The following is a 19,319-nucleotide window of genomic DNA, read 5'->3' as shown; positions in this document are numbered from 1 at the left end:
AATGGTAACCCGAACTCATACGACGGGTGGTGAATCGAAAGATACTCGTTGGACTCTGTCTCGTAATGACCGAGCGACAGAATCGTTACCAGGATTTCGGCGGTTGAGAGGTCTAAGCTTGCAGTAGTCCGCCGAGCAGAACTCAGGGGCAATCCGCACACGTGTTCGGCCGGCGCGTCCGTGGTTGGAATTCGAAGTCGGGACCTGGATTCTCTTTCTAATACCAATCCCTTAATTTATCTAGTCCAATGCTACCAATTTGCGATATCCTCCAAATCTGAAATGTCAGCGCTTAAGTGACAATTATTTTGCAGCCCCGGCGTAATCGCCGGCCCACCTGAAGATCCTTTTTCCTCCACACTCCCCCAATTTATACCTTGTCGCGGGGAAATGCAACCATACTTAGTATCCGCGCAGGAAAGGGGGAATCTAAATCCGCCACGGAGAAATCTGGACGCTAAGACGGCGACGACGGTGCACCCCGGCCGCATCTGAAACCATCATGATTTGGTAGCATTGAATGTCGATCACCCAGCGGAGGACCTCCGAGAGATGGCGCGGTGATCCTGATCTAAATCTATGAGAACCTCATTCTATAGCGAGTCGACGACAGTATAAGAATATGCGTAAGGGATGGCGAATACTAGATCCAGAATGACAAGCTTCAAGCGACATTCGTTCTTCACTTGAGACTCGATCATCAATTCTCTCTCCATCCTTCTCTTCAACATGCAGATGACCACCTTCGTCAACCTGGCCTTGGGCCTGCTTTCTTGCGCCGCCGCATCGCCGCTCGAGCCCCGAAGCACCACATTCACCCACCGCGCCGAAACCAGCGAGGTCAAGGCCACTGGCGGTACCTACGAAGACTTCAAGCCCGGCTACCTCGCTGGTACCTGGGAGGTGTTCAAGCGCGGAGAGTACGTCGATCTCGAGGGAACGGGATATATCCGCGTCCGCTGGGAGATTGAGTACTGGAAGGGCGTCGGCCCGATGTACGAGCCCACTTTCGACGGTATCTCCGGTACTTTCCTCTTCGTTGCCGGAGGTGGTGGATACCAGATCACCGATACTCCCCAGGGCTGCCCGCAGGGGACTGGATGCAAGAACTTCACCGGCTCTAATGAATATGGATACACTTACCCGGTCGACGGTTACAACCCATGGCACAACATGTATTACTACCTTGACGGAAAGGTGACCATCACGAACCACGAGGCTGGTGGTCTCTACAACGTCGGTGTTCAGGCCTACAGTAAGAACTGCCCTCCAATTTTACTCGTCCACTTCCTTTTTCTAACATTATATAGGCTACGACAACATCCTGTCCGATATCAACACGGCGCCAGCTAGCTCAGGAAATCTGATCAAGTACGGATACTCGTACGACCCGAAGGAAGGCTCTTGCCCCTGCTCGTCATAGAGGATGCTGTTCAACCAACCCATTTGGCAAGAAGAGGGACCGGGTGTATATATATGTAAAGGATAGACATCCTTTGCTTCCACTTCTTGTATTCTTGTATATTCTTCTTGATGGCGCGGGGCAAAACTTCTTGTGCTACTCCAAATTCAACATTTGGTGGCATTTGGAGATTTGATAGCCAGCTGAGATGAGGCGAATGAAAACTGTTGTTAAAAAAAGGCAAGAATGTGTCCAATGTGCATGTTAACAGCGTGACGTCGTACTTCAACCTAGACTACCTTTGGTAAAATGACATTCTCCTAGCTGACTGCCAAAAGTCAACGGCTTCTGGGCCTCTCAATCGGGACCTAACGACGGGGCTGTCAATGCGTTGCTGTACCGAGCAGACCCGGCAGATACCCCCCTGATATGCTTGGGATAAGCACTAGCAAGTGATGATGCGTCAGGCCATTGCTCCCGGTACTTATTTGCTTATTTACTTAAAATCGATGGGGGTTCGTTAATATGGGATTTTATCCTTAGGTACTTATCAATAAAAAATTTAACGGTTAACGAACGAATCACGTAATGCACTTGACCAAAAGGGCAGAAAAGCAGGAGGGCAGTGCATCAAGTCCCAATAAGACCGCGCACTGTCTTATCGATAACGATCTCGCCCTGTGATTGGTTTCCTAACTTATTCATTGCCACCATGGCATTATATATTGCCTCCAAGGTAGTCATGCACCGCCGCTGCCAGTTGAAAGCCGCAAGGCTAATTTATACTTAATTCGCTAGACCTTGGACCTACCTATCTTCGCTTCGTTGTATTTAAGATCTCGGACATCTCTTTTTGCGACAATTGAAACAATCATGGCGGTTATAGACCTCTTTGTTTTAGCATCGCCTTATTACCTTATATCATTTGTAACTTACAAACGATTTATATTGCTGTCACCGAGACCCTAGCAATTTCTACCCAAACCTTATTGAAGAATCCTTGTTACGCCGAAACATGGCGTTAACCACCGATAATATCCTCAGTATTCTAGCCCTGGTAGTTATGTGCATTCCTGGACTGTGGCTATTGTTCAAGTTTGTCCGACACAGCTATGTGGTTAGACGAGGTGTATTGTTACCTACCGCAAATCCGGAACCCCGATCGACATACACTTGGCATAGGGAACATCCCGCTGCCCCACATTCATCCCGTTCCCTTATAGTCAATTACTCGGATCCTGCTCAAGCGAATAACGCCGCCTTTGAGTTCAGCGATATTCCCTCTCGCTATGTAAGCGGATGATGATAAACCGATACTACGAAACTACATGCTAAGTTTCGAAAAAATCAGAGGATGGACGAACGTCAGATGACCGTATCATGGTCGACTAGAACCTATGAGCTAGAACGAGCGGGTTGAAGTTGGGGCCTGGGAGTGTTCAGGGCAATTCTGTATAACGATTCTACATTATCCCGAATTTTGTGATATAATTATAAAAATAGTGTTTACCAAGTCGGGTCAATCAACTCTTCAATGCAGACTATGATTACCTAGGTACTTCCCCGCGCCCGGAAACGAACCTTCAGAAGTCAATCATGAAAGCTTATCTAGCTAGCCACGCGAAATGTCCGAGCGTCGAAATTACCCGATTGGGTAATTAGCTAATTAAAGCGCCCTATAGAATAAGTTCGCCTAATCCTTGCATGTTATCTCATTTAAATACTAAATGAATAGGCGAATCCGCACTATTTTCACTCAAAATCCCTCCTCATCTGCATTTCATTCTCACTTCATTAGCAACGAACTCCCAACACAGTGGGCGGGATACATCATTGCCCACAGTAAAACCAAAAAAACATATCACCTCATTAGTCCACACTAGATAGACGACGAGAACGCCCATACAGTCAGATGGACGGACTGGTGAAGGGGTCAGATAGGTACCTACTCAATATTATTCTCCATTTTTCCAGACTATTTTCTACATATAAAGAGTCGACAATGCGGAGCACTGTCATCTGACCTTTACCAATACAACTTTATTATAATCATCGCCTTATCTAACAGATTCTATCTCTGGTCGTCTTTTAAGACCTCGAGACTCCCGCTATCTCCCAGTTAGTCGAACCATCACTTCGACATTAACGCTTCTTCCTTTCCTATTCTATCGTCACCTATAACACGGTAGTATTGACACTGTTTTGAAATATACCTACCATTTGCGACCCGGGATTCTATCTAGGTCCCTCCGAACCAAGTGCCTCGCTACATAGTAATATGGCGCTAACAACCTATAATGATATCAATATTGTGGGACTCTCAATTAGTTTGCCATATCGCCAGGGAAGACCAATTAGTACCTACAACTACCCTAGGATGTTGCGACCTCTGTGTATAAAACGTCCGCCTTCAGCTTCTTCTTCTTTTCAGATACTCGAGATCTATCAAGAGACCTTCAAAAGCAATCTATTTTGGTTGAAGGACATAAACTCCTACTGCATAAGTTTACGACGACTGGCTGCTCTTGAAAACTATATGCTGACCTTAAGAGAAGTAGGGCCACCGGATACTATACGCCGGGTTGACATCTCTATCCAAGGCCTCAGGTTGAACCATGATACAAGAATTGTCTTCCACAGATGATCTGACCGAAATACTTATCGTACTAGTCTCATAAAGGCGTCCTTCGGAATACTTCTTTCGCGACTACTTAGGCAGTCGGGTAGCTAGAATTCAACCAAGGGGCTAACTCGCAGACTGGAACCGTGGTCACATTTGCGATTGATCAAGGGAGAAAAACTTCCAGAAGCTCTAAGTGATGAGATGCTACAGAAAATCGGCGGAGACCTTCACAAGGAGACATCGGTTCGAGGAGCCGCCGATGAGCACCTTCAAGGTCAATTGGTCGTATTCCAGTCTTTGGCAGAGGGCTTAAGGTCTGTAGTTTATCATTGATATAGCTCTATGTATCCCGCACTATAATCTATGAGATTAGCGGTTCCTACGGGGACGGCTAATAAGTTGGACATTGCGTTAGTTACAAAGTAGACGTCCTTTCTGATGCCACCGGGACGGCAAGTGCAACTATCGAAAGTGAAAAAGGGGGAGGGGGGAAAGCAACTCACGACGCTGTGGGTCTACCGCTCGTCGTCGTTCTAACTATTAACTTTGCGGTATATGGATTATCTATGGGAGAGCGGTCATGACCATTCACAAGGCCTTAAAAAACACCGCCTTTTCCCACCCGCTCGGGCAGCCATGTTGGCTTTTCCAGTTCTTCATTTATTTTTTTCAGCTTAAGCATCCGTTCCCATCTGAGTATATTGACAACATTATTGGCTCGCCATTATCGCAACAAGCCTCACAACTAAGACCCTTCAAATCAGCCAAATTGTTTTCATTACACCAAACTATGGCGCTAACTACGGATAACATTCTCAGTATCTTGGCCTTGATAGTTATGTGCATCCCTGGGTTATGGTTCATATTCAAATTCATTCGATGGTAATGGCGTCGCTGTGTAACGAGGCGAGATGCATTATTACCGACGGCAAACCCCGGGCGCCAATTGATACGCTCTCCATCCACAGAACCTTCTGCTACCCAATATGTGAGCTTAATGAAATAGCTAACCTTTAAGATTTATGTGCTAAATGCTTTCAAAATCAGATGATCAATGGACTTGAAATGAATATTATATTGTCGGTTAGGGCTGTCTCTGCTTAACTCAAGTCAAGTACTTTTTGGATTGATCTAATGGCATCAGCTCAGATTGGCGGGACAGTGGGTAAAGGTGGGTTCTCTTTGTAAAGGCATAACAGGTTGGTTTAATTGGATTGTTGATTTGGGGCGGGGGAAAGAGGTTTAGCAAGTTAGGAATTGGAGGATATCGAGGTATAATCCTTATGACTTAAAGGGAAGACCCGTTTAGTGCATATGCATAAGTCTGGACAATGTTAGGTAGTACAGCATGCAGCTAACCCCTTCAATAACCCGCTTGGAAAATATTCAAAATATATAGATAGTATGGGATACAGTGATGATATTCAATAATCAGAGGGTCATGGAACATACCCTTACTAGCGCGGCACCGTACGCTCATCGGACACCCATAGATTAGTGCCTTTTATTCTTGACACTGCCTTCATGTGAGGTATACTTACGATACTTTAGATGTCAGTTCGTCGTTCATATAAACCACCAAAAACCCCCGAGTCTCTCAATCGCTCGAATAGACCCGTCGAAACCGATATTTCCTCTTTTACTACTTTACTCCAGCCATTTGGCTTTTCTTCTAATATATTAAATAGCGTTTACAATTTGCTACTGTAAAAGTAGTTTCGTCATTTCATGCAACAAGGATAAACCTTTATACCAACCAATCAAACCTCGGCGGATTTTAATGGCGCTAACAACCGATAACATTATCAACATTGTGGCTTTAGTAATTATGAGTGTTCCTGGGTTGTGGCTCATACTCAAATTCATCCAGCGGCAATGGGATCGGATTCGTCATGTAGCTAGGGCAGATACATTATTACCTATAACTAGCCCCCAGCGCCAGTCAATTCATTTCCCAGATGCGGAACATCCCGCATCTGCCAGCTCACCCACAATCTACTCTTCTATGGCTAGACGTTCGACGCCTACCCAGGCTAACGACAATACATTCGAATTGAGGGACATACCCCCCCAATACGTGAGTTCACGATCGTCAAAATGTCCACTCATGGCCATATGCTAAAATTCCTGGAAAGCAGATGATGGGCGGACATGAAGTAGTTATCTCATTGTCGGCCAGAGCTGTCTTTATGGGTCAGGTTTGAGCCTCAATTCGCAATTGGATAGATGTATTATATAGAACCATATAGAACCTGTGAAGGTTTTTCTACAGGAATCCGTTTTGTATGATTGGTTGGTATTGGATAGAGGCCCATGATTTATGGCTGGACATGATACGCTACGATGCGCTATAAAAGGTCTTTTAAGTGTTCGGTCTAAGGGTAAAAGGAATGGTTTTATACGGAGGTTAGGCCGGTTAGCGTATGCGGTAGGCATGATAGCGTCTGAGTAGTCGATTTTAAGCAAAGCGAATGAATTATTTCATGCGATGCGACGCATCGTTTGATTCGACTCACCTTTATATGAAGGTAGACGGTGGTTGAAGCTCATCGGAGTTAGGTGGGGTTGGCGACTATCGGAATCGAATAAGGGCAAACTACTATCCTGCATGAACGGGAAGGGGCATTCGGGCCCCGCCCTTAAAAAGAAATGATATTTCCTTTTAAGGTTTATACCATTATCCTAGTACAAGACGAAGTTAAAATTTCGCGCGGTGTAGAAAAGCCTTCTTTCTTATCAATCGCATCTTTTTATATCCGGCTAATTCCTGCTGCATTACCTAACCGATGCACTGGCTCCGGGGAGCCTGCAGTCGGGTTGTGATGTTATCAGAGGTATGAGTAGAGAGTGAAAATGTATCCAGTCTTGAGCTGTGAGGATCTGGTCTTTAGGGGGATGAATAGGTAACAGTTAGCGATTCATAGTGAGTGCGGGGTCAGGCACAGCCATCGGATAAGCGCACTACCAAGCGCCTATCGAGCAGCGGTTACTTTTAGGTAGGTATACACTTACCTAGATGAAACACTACACAACCCTTTGACTTCGTTCTAGGAAGGACACCAACTGTTAGTCATGCATCGTTTGCATAGCTTTTCTATACGATGTACACCTATTTCCGATTTGTTGCAGTGCCAAGGCAAAGGAGAAAGTCGCAAAGGGATGGGGGTCCGACTGAGCGGGAAATCTATGGCGGTACGAAAAACACAGAAACAATCGAATGAGCCAGCATTGATGGAAACAGGCTGGCAGAGTAAGGGTGCGTTGCGCGTATATCTTTCTATGAGGGAGTGAAACGATTACGATAGCTCGCGATGCTCCGTAAGGCTAAATCGCATAAGTTCCGTTATGACATCATCACCAATCTCAACCGAGTCTTGAATCCTACCTAATCAGCTTACATATATACGATGGTCTAGATTCCTATGTTTCAAGTCTCTGACAAGGCTTTTCATATCCGGTACCTGCCGTAAAGGGATGACGTAGGTTTATCTCCATTGGATAGACAAGCCGTATCGAGGATTCCTGTGGCTGTAAGCCGCAAGTACACATGTAACTTCCCCCGACCCGAATACGCGAAGGGCCTAGATCTATGTTGGCATCGCGAAGCTCGTCGTTCGTTTCTTTCAGAACCTTGGACGCGGGGCGGTGGTTACGCGGTACGATTCTCTTAAATGCTTTGATTTTTCTAGAATAAGTGAAGTAGCCTTGACAGTCGTTTCCTTTAAAGATCCCAGAGCCTCCAGTGTTTACCGATTGATCGAACAATTATACCTAGTTATTCATATTATCGCCACCTCCTTTACTATTATACTTATCTCGAAGTACCTACGTAGAATTTACATTCCTTAATATATTAATGAGGCCTGCGACTTGCTATTGTTGTTTCCCGTTTTATGAATGCTCGTGAGGGACCGAACTCGCGTTACACTAGAGCATGGCACTAACAATCGACAATATCCTCAATCTCATGGCGCTGATAATCATGTGCATCCCTGGGCTGTGGTCCGCATTCAAATTTGCTCGGCGACAATGGGTCCGCGGGAGAGAGGCATTACTACCCGTAGCGAGTCCGAGACGTCTACCCGCACATATGGGACACTCCGCCGACCCCCCAACTCATTCCCCTGTGGTTAAGTGTTCGACGCCTGCCCAAGCTTATGACAATACATTCGAATTAAGAAACATGCCCTCCCAATATGTGAGTCCACGATAATTGACAAGTTTTAAATATTCGAATACTAAAACATCCGGGAAGCAGAGGATGGATGGACATGAGGTGATTATCTCATTATCGACTAGAGCCATCTCTGTAAGACGTGCTTGAGTTTATTTAACTCGTGAGAGTCTTTTCAGTGGATAGAGGTTTGGGTAAAGGAATGATTTTATATAGTGGTTTAGGTCGATTGTTAATATCGTACATGGCATAGTGGCGTTCGAGAAATGATCGGTTTCAGCGAAGCGGATATATGGTTTGATGCAGCTCAGCCCGCTATTTGGTTTGGGTCGCGTTTATGAATTGGTGAACAGCAATTGAAGCAGGTCGGAGTTAGGTCTTGGGTATGTAGGTCTGGTCATAGTAATCGGATAAGGTTAAACGATGATTTGTTGGTTTCCTAATTAGGTACCTAGGTACACAGCCTTCTACGGGTTCTCCTGCGAACGTCCCTCTCATTCGGTTCATATTATATTCAGAGGACTGATAATTTATGCGTGATTCATGCGCTTCTGTGGAATATATAGCTTTTAAGTAGCGAAGTTCGAAGGAAAATGAAAAAGGGAACTGACGTAATAATCATCTTATCGGCATATGCTCTAGCTATTCTAGGATTAGCGTCTATATCTCTGCGGATACGGGGTGGCTGATTTGCAGATACGGCGGAGTTGGGCTGACTTTGGTCCATAGAGCTTTCGAATTACAGTATGGTAGTGGCAGTGTAGTAGCTATGGCGGCTGTGCCTGTCTCATGGCGCTGCATATCATTTCCACCTGGAAAGCAGATATCTATATATTTTATAAAGTTCAGCGATGATCCATCTTTCAATTGAATTGAATCATCGTAACTTCCACAGAATTGAGCTCAATTGAAGCAACGATCCAAACCAGCAAAATGGGCAACCCCAACGAAGCAGGACAATACTCACACCACAGTAATGAAGCACCACCACCATACTCCGCAAACGCCACCCTAGCGCCACGAGCGTCATTCTCCTCATCCACATCCTCCCTCGCACCACCCTACCAAGCAATCCCCAGCTCCAGCATATCCGGCGTGCAAAACCGGTTCCCGCAATCACTAAACGGATACTGGGAAATGAAAATGCTATCCAAAAACATCCTCCTCGGCGAACACGCCGATAAACCGCTTTTCGCCGTCAGTCTGCATAGCGGATTAACCAAGAACAAGATGGTAGAACTGCATTCTGGACCAAATGATTCGGATCCGATAATCGCCACTGCGGACCATGAGAGTAGGTGGGGTTCGGGCAGAACTACGATTATCCAAATCATACCGGATGGTGCACCCCGCGCCGCCGTTGCCGGGTCCTCAACGGGAAGTTCCGCGTCCGGGTCGGGATCCACATCGGAGGGGAATACGACTGTTATTATGAAGCAACCGCATGATTGGAGACACACTACGCATAAATTCACGGTGCAAGTTGGTTTAGGAAAAGATACTCACGAGGAAGAATTTGAATGGAGGGGGAGTCGAGGTGGCGAAGTGAAAGAGTTGGACAAATGGTCGCGGGGTTGGAAATTAGTTCGATTAAACGGTGTGTCGCACAGTCATGGCGGAGAACGGGCGACACGGTCAGCTGGTGTAACGAGTGACGGCAAAGAGGTTGTTGCAGTCTATGCGCAGAACACGAAGGCCAGCAAAAATAAGATTTTCAAGTTCCAGTTTCTCGAGGGCGGCGCGACGGGAGTGCTGGGCGAAACATTTGCTACGGCTGCCCTTATGTCTGCACTTAAAATCTGGTACATTGCATATGTACAGCAGAGCGCAGCGAATGCTGGTGCTGGTGCTTGATTCTTAGTCAGAGGTCCATGGGAGTTTGTGGAATATATTCGGGGGTCGGATATTTGGGCTTTTTATTGGTTATTTATACCCTGGAGATTGGTCGTACTTTATAGAAAAAATCTGAATATCATTCGTTATCAAATTGGCCTATGAAACTAAACGTTGGATTTTGTAACGAGAATGACAGCTGACAGTTACACCATCACAATATCTTGTGTTGAGTAGATTCGGCTTATGTTGGACAACTTAGCAAAATATGTAACGGCTTTCAAGCCTCATAACTATCTTTCTCCCAAGATAGTAAACCGACGGTTATACATCATGTCATACCGAATCCGGATTGGTTATTTGATTGAAGACGTGATGTTAGGGTTTCTGATTGGTTGGCCCTTGTCGTGGCTTGTCAGCAACGGTCAGCTAATTAAACTACTTGTGGGATGAATCTTCGACAGTAGTACACAACTTATGTAAGTCAACGACTTCATTCAAGAGTATTGGAGGTTTGGGGAAATGCGCGAAGAAAGTTTTATATATGTAGCTCATAACCTTATCTATTCAGGAAGCAACTGCGGGTAAGCCCGTTGAATATTAATCTATTTGATGATTGGGTGGTAGCTCCTGTGGGACTCTCGCAATTTATGGCCATGTCTATAAAGAAATCGATGTTGAAATGCGGCATGGGATTCGTTGTGGTTACGAGTACCCGCAAAGACCACGTCGGTTTTTGCTCAGGGTAGTATTCTGTTGCCTGGAGCTCCTTGCATAAAACCTCACTTAGCCTGACGTCATGTTGAACCAACAAGAGATGCAATTGCCGGCGAAGGACCGATGTTATGACAATCACTTGGCGAATATTTGCTATTCTTTGGATGGAGAATAGATATATTTGAAGGCAAACAAAACAAGAAACTCAACGGTCGTCTGAAGTGTTTTGAGCACAAGCGGTCGAAAAAGGCAAAGTATGGAAATAGAAATAGCTGTTAAAGAAAGTTCATTCCTGGTGTGTGGGAATGAAGGTGCATCCAATGGTACCTAAGTAACATTTTAGGAGTGTCGCGTGCGCTTATATTTAATTAACATTAACAGTTTAGCTGCTTGTCTGCAGTAGCTTTGGAGGGTGTATGAAACTTGCAGTCGCTAACGTCCGTTCGGTAATTAAGTATTTAGCTCGGCCTTTAATTAGGTTATTGGGTACCAGTACTTATTTGCTACCCCTGACTCACCCTGGCCAATTACCAGTATTGTATACGCGTAAGTAGGTGTTCTTGTATCGGTACTCGTTCGCCCAGCAAGCCAATACAAACCGTGACTAACAGAAGAAGAAAAAAATAAAATAAAAGATTGGCAGGAAAAGGGGGCTATGAGAATTGAATTCAAGAGGCTGAAGCATAACTCTGCATTCATTTCATCCATTCCGACGACAATCAGTCACCTATTCAGTAAATGTGCCAAGCCGCAAGCAATCCAATCCCTCGCCTCAGCTCCTTTTCCAGGCTCTCTCACTTTCCTCTCATTCTTTATTACTCCGCTAGTACCCTCTAGCCCTAAAAAAAGGATGCCCGTGCCGTTTCCCAATCTTTAATCTCTCTTTCGAGATTTCTTAATTTTTTTCCTCTTTTTTCTTTTCTCTTTTCGAGGACTGATCATGGCGAGATGGCAAGCCGCATAAGATTCGCTCCTAACCGATTGGTCCTGACTAGTATCGCGTCATTCCTCGTACTTTTTGTCCTTTTCCACTCTTTCGAGCCTAGGAAACGCGCTTGGTCATGTAAGACGCTTTCTTCCTGTCTGGGGGGCAACCATCCTCCCACATACAAGCATTGGGATGGCGTACCACTAGACATGGTCATTGGCCAAACTGAGAAGACCTTGAACGACGGAACGATACTATATACCCAACACATCATGAACACGAACCCGGATATATTATTCCTAGTACTAGCAAGAGACGAACATTCATGGAGCCAGGATTTCCGATCTACGCGCCGCACCGTATACGATTTCCTCGATTTGGTCGTGTCTACGAATTTGGACTTGACGCGCGTAACGCTAGGGTTTATGACGTCGTCGCGCGATGAATTCGAGACTATGAAAAAGGCCCTAGTCCCGTTACCTTTTGGTCGAGTAGCGCTATACTATCGCGAGAATGATGGCGGTGGGGCCGCGTCGCAGATTGCGTACGAGGACCGGCACTTACCCGAAGTTCAGCGCAAACGCCGCGCCCTTATCGCTAGCGCTCGGAATTACTTGATGTTGCGCAGTTTGCAGGATGAATCCCATGTTATCTGGGTCGATGCCGATATTGTCGAATTTTCGCCGGGTGTGTTGCAGGCTATGATAGCTCAATCGGAGAAACGTGTCGACGCTGGAATTATCACGGCGCTCTGCAAGCAGACCATCACGCCTAATTACGATAAGAACGCATGGACGGTGAATAGAAAAGTTCCCCTATTAATGAACCCTGTCGCGGATGCGGATATGGAGAAAGCTGCGGATCAACTTGTCGAGACCCGAACGTACTTGGACGAAATTGTCAAGGGAACGACGAACGATGACCTTTTACCCGTCGACAGTGTAGGAGGAACGATATTATATATGAAGGCGGGCCTAATACGGCAAGGAATCGATTTCCCCACAAACTACGTTGTTGGTACCACATGGTCGCACGAAGGTTGGGTTGGCATCGAGTCCGAAGGAATATGTTACGTCGCATCGCATCTCGACGGCGGAGGGTGCTTTGTGTTAGGTGGAAGTCATCATGTGAGACATGCCGACTGGAGTTGAAAGAAAATACGGGATACGAAGTGTTATTTTGTCGCATAAGCAACGGATTTTTTGATGTGATACCCCGAGTTGATCCCAAGGATCTTCATGCATCATGTTGAACTTTATCGAAGATAGAGTTTCATACCTCATCTAGCTGGGAATCCCATTCCTGGACTCTCCATGCATATATAACCCGAAGGAAGGTTTATTACATGCTGTCAAGGGCTAGGATGGGTGGAATGGAATCAGATATAGAACTTAGAGCATTCAATAAGAATATCAACCAACAATATGGGATTTGCGCAAGTCTTCTCAAACGTGATGTTGAAATGGGGTGCATGTATCGTCAACTTTCCCCCGTTGAACATTGAGACGGACAAACGTCATATTAGCCGCTTCGCATATAGATCGGCGCAAGTCCACCTCGCCGTCTCCGACACTATCCTTAACTACCGATATTTATTAGTCTTCCAGCTAGTAACTTCCCAATGCCACCCCCGATAATTCCGAACCAATCGCTAATGAATTTACCCGTCTTCTGGATTTTATATTTAGAATTGCCCTGAATATCACGGGCCCCCTCGTCTATTGGTAACAGACGATTTAGAGTTTCCAGGTTCCCGGCCCCGGGATAGATTCAGTAATTGGGCATTGAACCAGTATACCCTAGGTAGGTATCTATACCAATAATAAGCAGTATACTACCACTTCTCTCACATCACGATTTCTACCAATATAATTAATCTCAAGACATAACCCCGCCGGATGAGCGAGTACTTGCCCCCACAGCAAATATTTTGCATTCGAGGGCTCGACAAACGGAGCTAAAGTATCGCTTGACACACCAAGTCCCATTCACACCTTTATAGTCCGCAAAAATACTGATTCTAGATCTACTAGCCCACTTTATTCACACGCTAACCACCGCGCTATACAGCAAAAAAAGGGACGACAAAAAAGATGAGATGAGAGCTGCAGGATTCGAACCTGCGCGGTTTCCCATTGCGGGCTTCCGTTCAATCGTCAGGGACAAGACAATCAAGGATAGACCTAAACACAACGCCTTAACCACTCGGCCAAACTCCCTGTTATTCTCTGTTCCGTCAAGAGGAACCGCGGGATGGTGGTTTGGGTTGTTATGGTGGTATATATGAGCGGGTCCGGAGGTGTGGCGGTAGAAATCGTCGACCCCTGACTGGAATATTGATGGAGCCAATTATTTAATTTGGATTACGAGCATTTTACTGTCTACATAGTCTCATTGAATAATTTAGAATATTTTAGGTAGTAATAGTTTTATTGTGTGAGGAATGCCATGTCGCACGACTCTGGAAAGGGGGCGACAGCGTAAGCCACGAGAACGCGTATTTCAAATGGCAACCCAAAACTACAATAAAAACAAGCTACTTCCTTAATACTTCGTTCATGTATATAATTCATCATAATAATATCCATATTCAAATACTGATATACCCATACCTAGGTAGTTATGACCTTTAAACAACCTCAACCCTGCATTTATCCTGCTAAGATTGTTATGGCATCATCCCTTTTAGAAATCCATTGCGTTCGATGTCTAATATCACAAGAATAGAACCGAAGTAGTAGCGTCTCCAAATTTTCTATTTTCCGCTTCAAAAAGCTTTATCCGGCCCACTTAGTATTCGTGCCCTCCGGTGTCCACAAACGACCGAATATCTCCACCAGCGATTCGCTTCAAGATGGATCACCGAGCAAACAACCCTAAGCTCCCACCTAAATTAATTCGAGAACGAGAACATAAGAAAAAAAAAGGAAGTTTCAATAGGAAATAGAATATAATAGGCCAAGTATCATTTTATATACACTCTAGGAGCAAGCAGAGACCAAAAATGAAAAGAATCAAAAAGGAAAAATGATATAGCTTCACTCCGTTTCGATCGGAGGTCCTCCGGGTTATGAGCCCGGCGCGCTTCCACTGCGCCATGAAGCTCTATTCATCTTGTCGTCGTATATATGTTGTGTAAGAGGAGAGAAAACTATTTGTCACTATATGCTCTGTTTGCAAGCTTATGACTCATAATCAACTTACCCACTCGATAATCCGATGGGGTTGGATTTATATTAATCTTTTCATCCAATGTTAGGTTCCTTCTATTTATCTTCATTCCCTAGGTACTTTTAAGGTAATATTTCATGATGTTCAAAATATCTAAGTTATATGTTAGTAACCGGGTGTCTATTATCGACTAATTATACACTCAATCCATCGAACTTATATAACTCCTTGTCTGGTGATTGGTTTGTATCTACCTCATATCTTATATTATTTACGATGAATACTTGTCTTAGTAGTTCGTGAAATTATCCGGTGTGCTGCCTGGCTTCACGAAGCAGCTATAGCTAATGCGAAGTGTTCTCTTACCTACATCTCGGTTCTCGATCTAATAATATCTTTGTTTGGGATTATTTTATATACACACGTGCGTACACACTTTTATGTCTTTGAACCACGTTTTCTTTTTGCTTATACAGGCAGAGGAATTTTCCATCGTTTCAATCTCGGAATGAGGTAGCTACTATTATAAGGATTCCTTGTTTGTAAAGTATCATGATGCATTGACTTGTTTTAACTTGTTCGGTATATGTCGTTGAAATGTGCTGTGCTCTTTCTATAGGCTATCAGTCATTTGCTTAGGTGTATAGTAATAGCCCATGAAATATTCTAAACAATATGAAATGATTTGTGAACAATGTTTGTGGTAAAACCGCCCTGTAGCCTTTTAAAAAAGCTACTATTGTCTTAATCTTTTAAGGTAGCTTCATGTCATCGTATAGTTCTATACGATCAGACACCAAGTATAGCACCATGACAAACTATATGAGTAGCATTGAGGAAAACCAAACGTATAAATTACAGAAAGAAAAAGGGCAGCAGACAAAATAAACACCAAATGACCAAACACTACCCCATTCTCAATTCAAACTGACGTATATATGCAGTATGTCGTACCTACCATCTACGTCGTACCGCACCCATCCACCAGCATCACCCCTCCCCTCCTCCGCAACCCGGTCCTCAATAAACCCGTACCTGACTAGCAACCCAACTACCGGCATACCACAATCTAAAAAACGTGTTAACCTACCAAACTAAACCCTCCCTATTCAAAATGAAACAAGGGAAAACGGGTTAGATAAATGGGATGGTTGGCAACCCAAATATGAATTACCGAGCGATCGGGATTCCGGGTAAGTGTTAAGCGAAGAGAACTCGAGACGCACGAAAAAGGGCCGGAACCAAGGGCCAAATTTTTTGGATTGATAGGTTCGGAAGAACAACGAACATAACCCATAACCATCATCAACACCGCCTCCCCTTTTTCTAAAATTTAAATTCTTAACTTTTATTTTGTTTTCGAAATTTGAACGATTAAAATGGGTTATGAAGTTTCGCGATGTTTGCACGATTGAATCCGACTCCACAAAAACATCACCACCAACAATAATAAAGACAGCAACATGATGGGATAATAAATTTCTTTTATTTGTATTAGCAAAAACACAAGTATGCGCATGGAAACCGTAGTTTCCACTACGCAGTTTTGCCCTATTCCGTCCTGATCTGTTTCTGACCAAGTCATCATCAATCATCCAGCGAGGACACCACCAACCAACCATCACCTACGATGGACTTCTTTCTTTTTGGAAGAAGAGGGGTATGGGTATGATGGGCCGCCCCATCCAGTTTTTCGTAATTTTATCTTTGCCAAATCAATCATCATCAAAGGGTGTGCCTTGCCTTTCTCTATTATCGAAGAACAATCGAGAAGAAAAAAAATGGGAAGAGAAAGAAATTCCAGCCAACTCCCAGAAAATTCGATAGTCTAATTTCTTTTTTCCGTCCTCCCCCAATTACAATGTGTTCCCCCGTGAAGTCACGGGAAAACCGATTACCTGGGTATCAGTTTCCACCTCTTAAGTGAGAGTGTAACCACCGTCGACACGGAGATCGGCACCGGTGACGTATTGGCTGGCATCCGACAGCAGGAAGGTGACGGGACCCATTAGGTCGTCGGGTTGACCCATCTTACCCTGAGGAATGAGGGAAGTCCATTGTCGCTTCAGGTCTGGCTTCTCATCGAGGATCTTCTCGGTACTGTGTGTGGGATTTCTGTTAGCTGCAGATATTTGTGGATTATGAACGGGGGTACTCACAGAGCTGTTAGCATGTAACCGGGAGAAATGCAGTTGACACGGATACCGGCGTGCGCCCATTCGACGGCAAGCGATGCAGCCATATGCCTGACCGCAGCCTTGGCGGTGTTGTACGGTCTGAGAGGACGCTCGTTAGTTTCGTCTATTGATGTGGCTTGCGCCACCGGCGCATAGATTTGGGGGTCATCGGAGATAACTTACGCTTGGGGTTGGGGTACGTTGACGATAGCACCACTCATACTTCCGATGAAGACCATGCTACCGATAGCCTTCCGCTCCATCAAGTGCTTGGCAACGGTGATAGCAAAAAGGTATGTACCGTCGACATTGACGCTCCACAGCTTTCGCATACGGTCGATGGGGTAATCGACGGCATTGTAGTTTTCGGTGAAACCGGCGCTGGTAACGAGATTGTCGATCTTTCCGTGCTGCTGGATGATCTCGTCGATGCAGCTTTGAACGGAGTCGGCGTCCGACACGTCAGCGTAATGGGCGGTGACCTTGGGCACTCTGGTTGCGCCGGGGTTCTCCTTGCGGAACACCTCGACTAACTCGATGGCTTGGCGCTCAGCCTCTTCCTCTGTTCGGTTGATGAGTTGTTAGTATTTGTTTTTCGGATCCACCATTGGTACACCGCAAATCGGCCCAGATATGTGGGAATGGACGAGGGATTTAATAAGCGAAGTGGGTAAAGGGGGAGAAGAGTTAAGAAAAATTGAAGGGACTATGGAAAATTGGTGGAGCGAGAATTGGGAACAGACTGAGAACGAAGCTTTGGGAAACATGTGAAGAATGATTGGAAAAAAGAAAGTCAATGGCAGAGAGCAAGACTTACTGTTCATGTCAACAATTGCCAAGTTGGCACCGCTAATAACCATGCCTTGACCCATAACGAGACCGAGACCTCGAGCACCACCGGTAACAACACCGACCTTGCCTTCGAGCGAGAAAGAAGCGAGAGTTCGCTTCATGTGGAAGCCACCGCGGCCTTGGACGGGAGCAGAGGAGGGTAGAGCATCTTCGTCGGGGTACTCGACGGTAATGCTATCATCTGTACGGGCGAAAGCACCGGGAGGGGGCGGCGAGTGCTTCTTGTCCTTGTTGTCGGCGTTGTTTAGAGGGTTATTGTTGTTGTGGATGAACGCAGCACCGGCGGGAATGGTAGCTCGAGGAGCAGCAGCTCTGCTAGCGGAACCGACAGCTCGCGCCGACGCGCGTAGTAGATTTCGGGACAACATGGTATGTGAAAAGAGGTTTGTTGTTGTGAGGTGAGGTGGTTTAGGTAAAGAGGGATATTAAGGATCCTATGGTTAATATAAGAAGAGTAGAGGGGAGCAAGAGGGATAAAAATATGAATCAATATCAGCGGTGAATGCGAAATTGATGATAAGGTACGATGAGGTGTAAAGAGGTATAGATTGGTTATGTATATGTGGAGAGGATATGTATATGTATATGTGTACGTGTGGTGTACGTGTGTTATGTGGTATTTGTGGTTATGAGTAGAGCTTCAAGTTTGTAAATGGGTCCTTCAGAGTGAAAATAAGTGAGGTAGATTGGACAATGGCTGAAAATGACGTATGTGCCTTGTCTATCGTGAGAAAAAAAACTATGGAGCTCTCTGTGCCGTTTTTAGACTGTACACAGAAGAGTAAGATTAATCGTCTTTTTAAAAAACTGTCAATTGGAATCCCAAGAGGTTTTTGTAGTAAAAAGAGGAAGAAAAATAGGAACGAGGAAGAAGGTTCGTGACTTTCGTAGGAAGAGACAGAGAGATAAAAAAAAGGTATTGGCAGTGGGAGACACGAAGAGACGAAGAGGGAAAAACTAAACCACCGCCTAAGAAATTTGGTCAGGGGACCAAAAAAACTCACGATCTTTTTCCTTGGATGGGCTTGTAGGGGCTTGTAGGGGTTCACTAACAATTTATTTTATCGTCTATTTTACCTTCCCATGTACCATTTTTTTTTTTCCCTTCTTCGCCTTCTCCAGCCTTTGACGATCCATTACCTCTCTAAGTACATTAGCCCTGTACCTAAAGTTCGGCACTGGGTCCAAGCTCCTTCACGCTAGTGGCTTTTTAACCCTCCAAGGACCCCTCCATTTTCAATGTTCTTAGCAAGCAACCTACAGGTACAACTCTCCGGGCTATCCTTCCCCTCGGCGTCCCCCTATGTACCTAGGTAGTGGGTTGTAGTAGGTGGTAGTTAGACGGTAGTGGGGTGGTAGTTGGAGGGTTACAGGACGTATTGGAGGGGTAGTACGGGTAGTACGATTAAGCTTAGGTGACTTTTAGGTGCTTTTCGGGTGGG

General features: G+C 45.1%; 7 protein-coding genes and 2 non-coding genes across 9 annotated transcripts; 6 read left to right on the top strand and 3 right to left on the bottom strand.

Moving 5' to 3' along the window:
• Positions 1 to 729: 729 nt before the first annotated feature.
• Positions 730 to 1,423, top strand: F4822DRAFT_425352 (uncharacterized protein; the record flags this gene model as incomplete). The annotated part of the gene is made up of 2 exons (XM_051460318.1): positions 730 to 1,255; positions 1,311 to 1,423. The coding sequence occupies 2 exons, from the start codon at positions 730 to 732 to the stop codon at positions 1,421 to 1,423; spliced, it is 639 nt and encodes a 212-aa protein (XP_051317913.1).
• Positions 1,424 to 2,158: 735 nt separating this feature from the next.
• On the top strand, positions 2,159 to 3,173 carry F4822DRAFT_389702 (uncharacterized protein). Its single transcript, XM_051457000.1, has 3 exons — positions 2,159 to 2,693; positions 2,754 to 2,957; positions 3,019 to 3,173. Exons 1-2 carry the CDS (start codon positions 2,418 to 2,420, stop codon positions 2,820 to 2,822), a joined length of 345 nt encoding a protein of 114 aa, XP_051317912.1. The 5' UTR covers positions 2,159 to 2,417; the 3' UTR covers positions 2,823 to 2,957; positions 3,019 to 3,173.
• Positions 3,174 to 5,397: 2,224 nt separating this feature from the next.
• Positions 5,398 to 6,183, top strand: F4822DRAFT_389698 (uncharacterized protein). The gene has a single exon (XM_051456999.1). It carries the CDS (start codon positions 5,806 to 5,808, stop codon positions 6,145 to 6,147), a length of 342 nt encoding a protein of 113 aa, XP_051317911.1. The 5' UTR covers positions 5,398 to 5,805; the 3' UTR covers positions 6,148 to 6,183.
• Positions 6,184 to 7,687: 1,504 nt separating this feature from the next.
• Positions 7,688 to 8,757, top strand: F4822DRAFT_389694 (uncharacterized protein). Its single transcript, XM_051456998.1, has one exon. The coding sequence runs from the start codon at positions 7,960 to 7,962 to the stop codon at positions 8,236 to 8,238; it is 279 nt and encodes a 92-aa protein (XP_051317910.1). The 5' UTR covers positions 7,688 to 7,959; the 3' UTR covers positions 8,239 to 8,757.
• Positions 8,758 to 8,856: 99 nt separating this feature from the next.
• F4822DRAFT_116411 (uncharacterized protein) lies at positions 8,857 to 10,166 on the top strand. Its single transcript, XM_051452547.1, has one exon. It carries the CDS (start codon positions 9,133 to 9,135, stop codon positions 10,051 to 10,053), a length of 921 nt encoding a protein of 306 aa, XP_051317909.1. The 5' UTR covers positions 8,857 to 9,132; the 3' UTR covers positions 10,054 to 10,166.
• Positions 10,167 to 11,272: 1,106 nt separating this feature from the next.
• F4822DRAFT_389692 (glycosyltransferase family 62 protein) lies at positions 11,273 to 13,097 on the top strand. Its single transcript, XM_051456997.1, has one exon. It carries the CDS (start codon positions 11,698 to 11,700, stop codon positions 12,826 to 12,828), a length of 1,131 nt encoding a protein of 376 aa, XP_051317908.1. The 5' UTR covers positions 11,273 to 11,697; the 3' UTR covers positions 12,829 to 13,097.
• Positions 13,098 to 13,776: 679 nt separating this feature from the next.
• F4822DRAFT_t22 lies at positions 13,777 to 13,896 on the bottom strand. The gene has a single exon. It is a non-coding gene; the product is annotated as a tRNA-Leu (tRNA).
• Positions 13,897 to 14,710: 814 nt separating this feature from the next.
• Positions 14,711 to 14,782, bottom strand: F4822DRAFT_t21. The gene has a single exon. It is a non-coding gene; the product is annotated as a tRNA-Met (tRNA).
• Positions 14,783 to 16,618: 1,836 nt separating this feature from the next.
• F4822DRAFT_116380 (NAD(P)-binding protein) lies at positions 16,619 to 18,407 on the bottom strand. Its single transcript, XM_051452546.1, has 4 exons — positions 17,843 to 18,407; positions 17,209 to 17,587; positions 17,008 to 17,124; positions 16,619 to 16,948 (listed from the first exon to the last, which is right to left on the bottom strand). Exons 1-4 carry the CDS (start codon positions 18,243 to 18,245, stop codon positions 16,768 to 16,770), a joined length of 1,080 nt encoding a protein of 359 aa, XP_051317907.1. The 5' UTR covers positions 18,246 to 18,407; the 3' UTR covers positions 16,619 to 16,767.
• Between the last annotated feature and the right edge of the window lie 912 nt (positions 18,408 to 19,319).

The sequence above is a fragment of the Hypoxylon trugodes genome, assembly GCF_022578975.1.
Source record: "Hypoxylon trugodes strain CBS 135444 unplaced genomic scaffold F4822scaffold_2, whole genome shotgun sequence".
Lineage (NCBI taxonomy): Eukaryota > Fungi > Ascomycota > Sordariomycetes > Xylariales > Hypoxylaceae > Hypoxylon > Hypoxylon trugodes.
The sequence above is the reverse complement of the archived record's forward strand: the minus strand, read 5'-3'. Positions and strand labels throughout refer to the sequence as shown.

What these genes read in the sequence shown, in the direction of transcription:
- F4822DRAFT_116380 (XM_051452546.1), bottom strand. Translation starts at nt 18,245, where the DNA reads ATGTTGTCCCGAAATCTACTACGCGCGTCGGCGCGAGCTGTCGGTTCC. An exon ending in AACGTACCCCAACCCCAAGC is followed by an intron (nt 17,125 to 17,208) that starts GTAAGTTATCTC and finishes GCGTCCTCTCAG; the next exon opens with ACCGTACAACACCGCCAAGG. An exon ending in GGTTACATGCTAACAGCTCT is followed by an intron (nt 16,949 to 17,007) that starts GTGAGTACCCCC and finishes TCCCACACACAG; the next exon opens with TACCGAGAAGATCCTCGATG.
- F4822DRAFT_389692 (XM_051456997.1), top strand. Translation starts at nt 11,698, where the DNA reads ATGGCAAGCCGCATAAGATTCGCTCCTAACCGATTGGTCCTGACTAGT.
- F4822DRAFT_389698 (XM_051456999.1), top strand. Translation starts at nt 5,806, where the DNA reads ATGGCGCTAACAACCGATAACATTATCAACATTGTGGCTTTAGTAATT.
- F4822DRAFT_116411 (XM_051452547.1), top strand. Translation starts at nt 9,133, where the DNA reads ATGGGCAACCCCAACGAAGCAGGACAATACTCACACCACAGTAATGAA.
- F4822DRAFT_389694 (XM_051456998.1), top strand. Translation starts at nt 7,960, where the DNA reads ATGGCACTAACAATCGACAATATCCTCAATCTCATGGCGCTGATAATC.
- F4822DRAFT_389702 (XM_051457000.1), top strand. Translation starts at nt 2,418, where the DNA reads ATGGCGTTAACCACCGATAATATCCTCAGTATTCTAGCCCTGGTAGTT. An exon ending in GCGATATTCCCTCTCGCTAT is followed by an intron (nt 2,694 to 2,753) that starts GTAAGCGGATGA and finishes CGAAAAAATCAG; the next exon opens with AGGATGGACGAACGTCAGAT.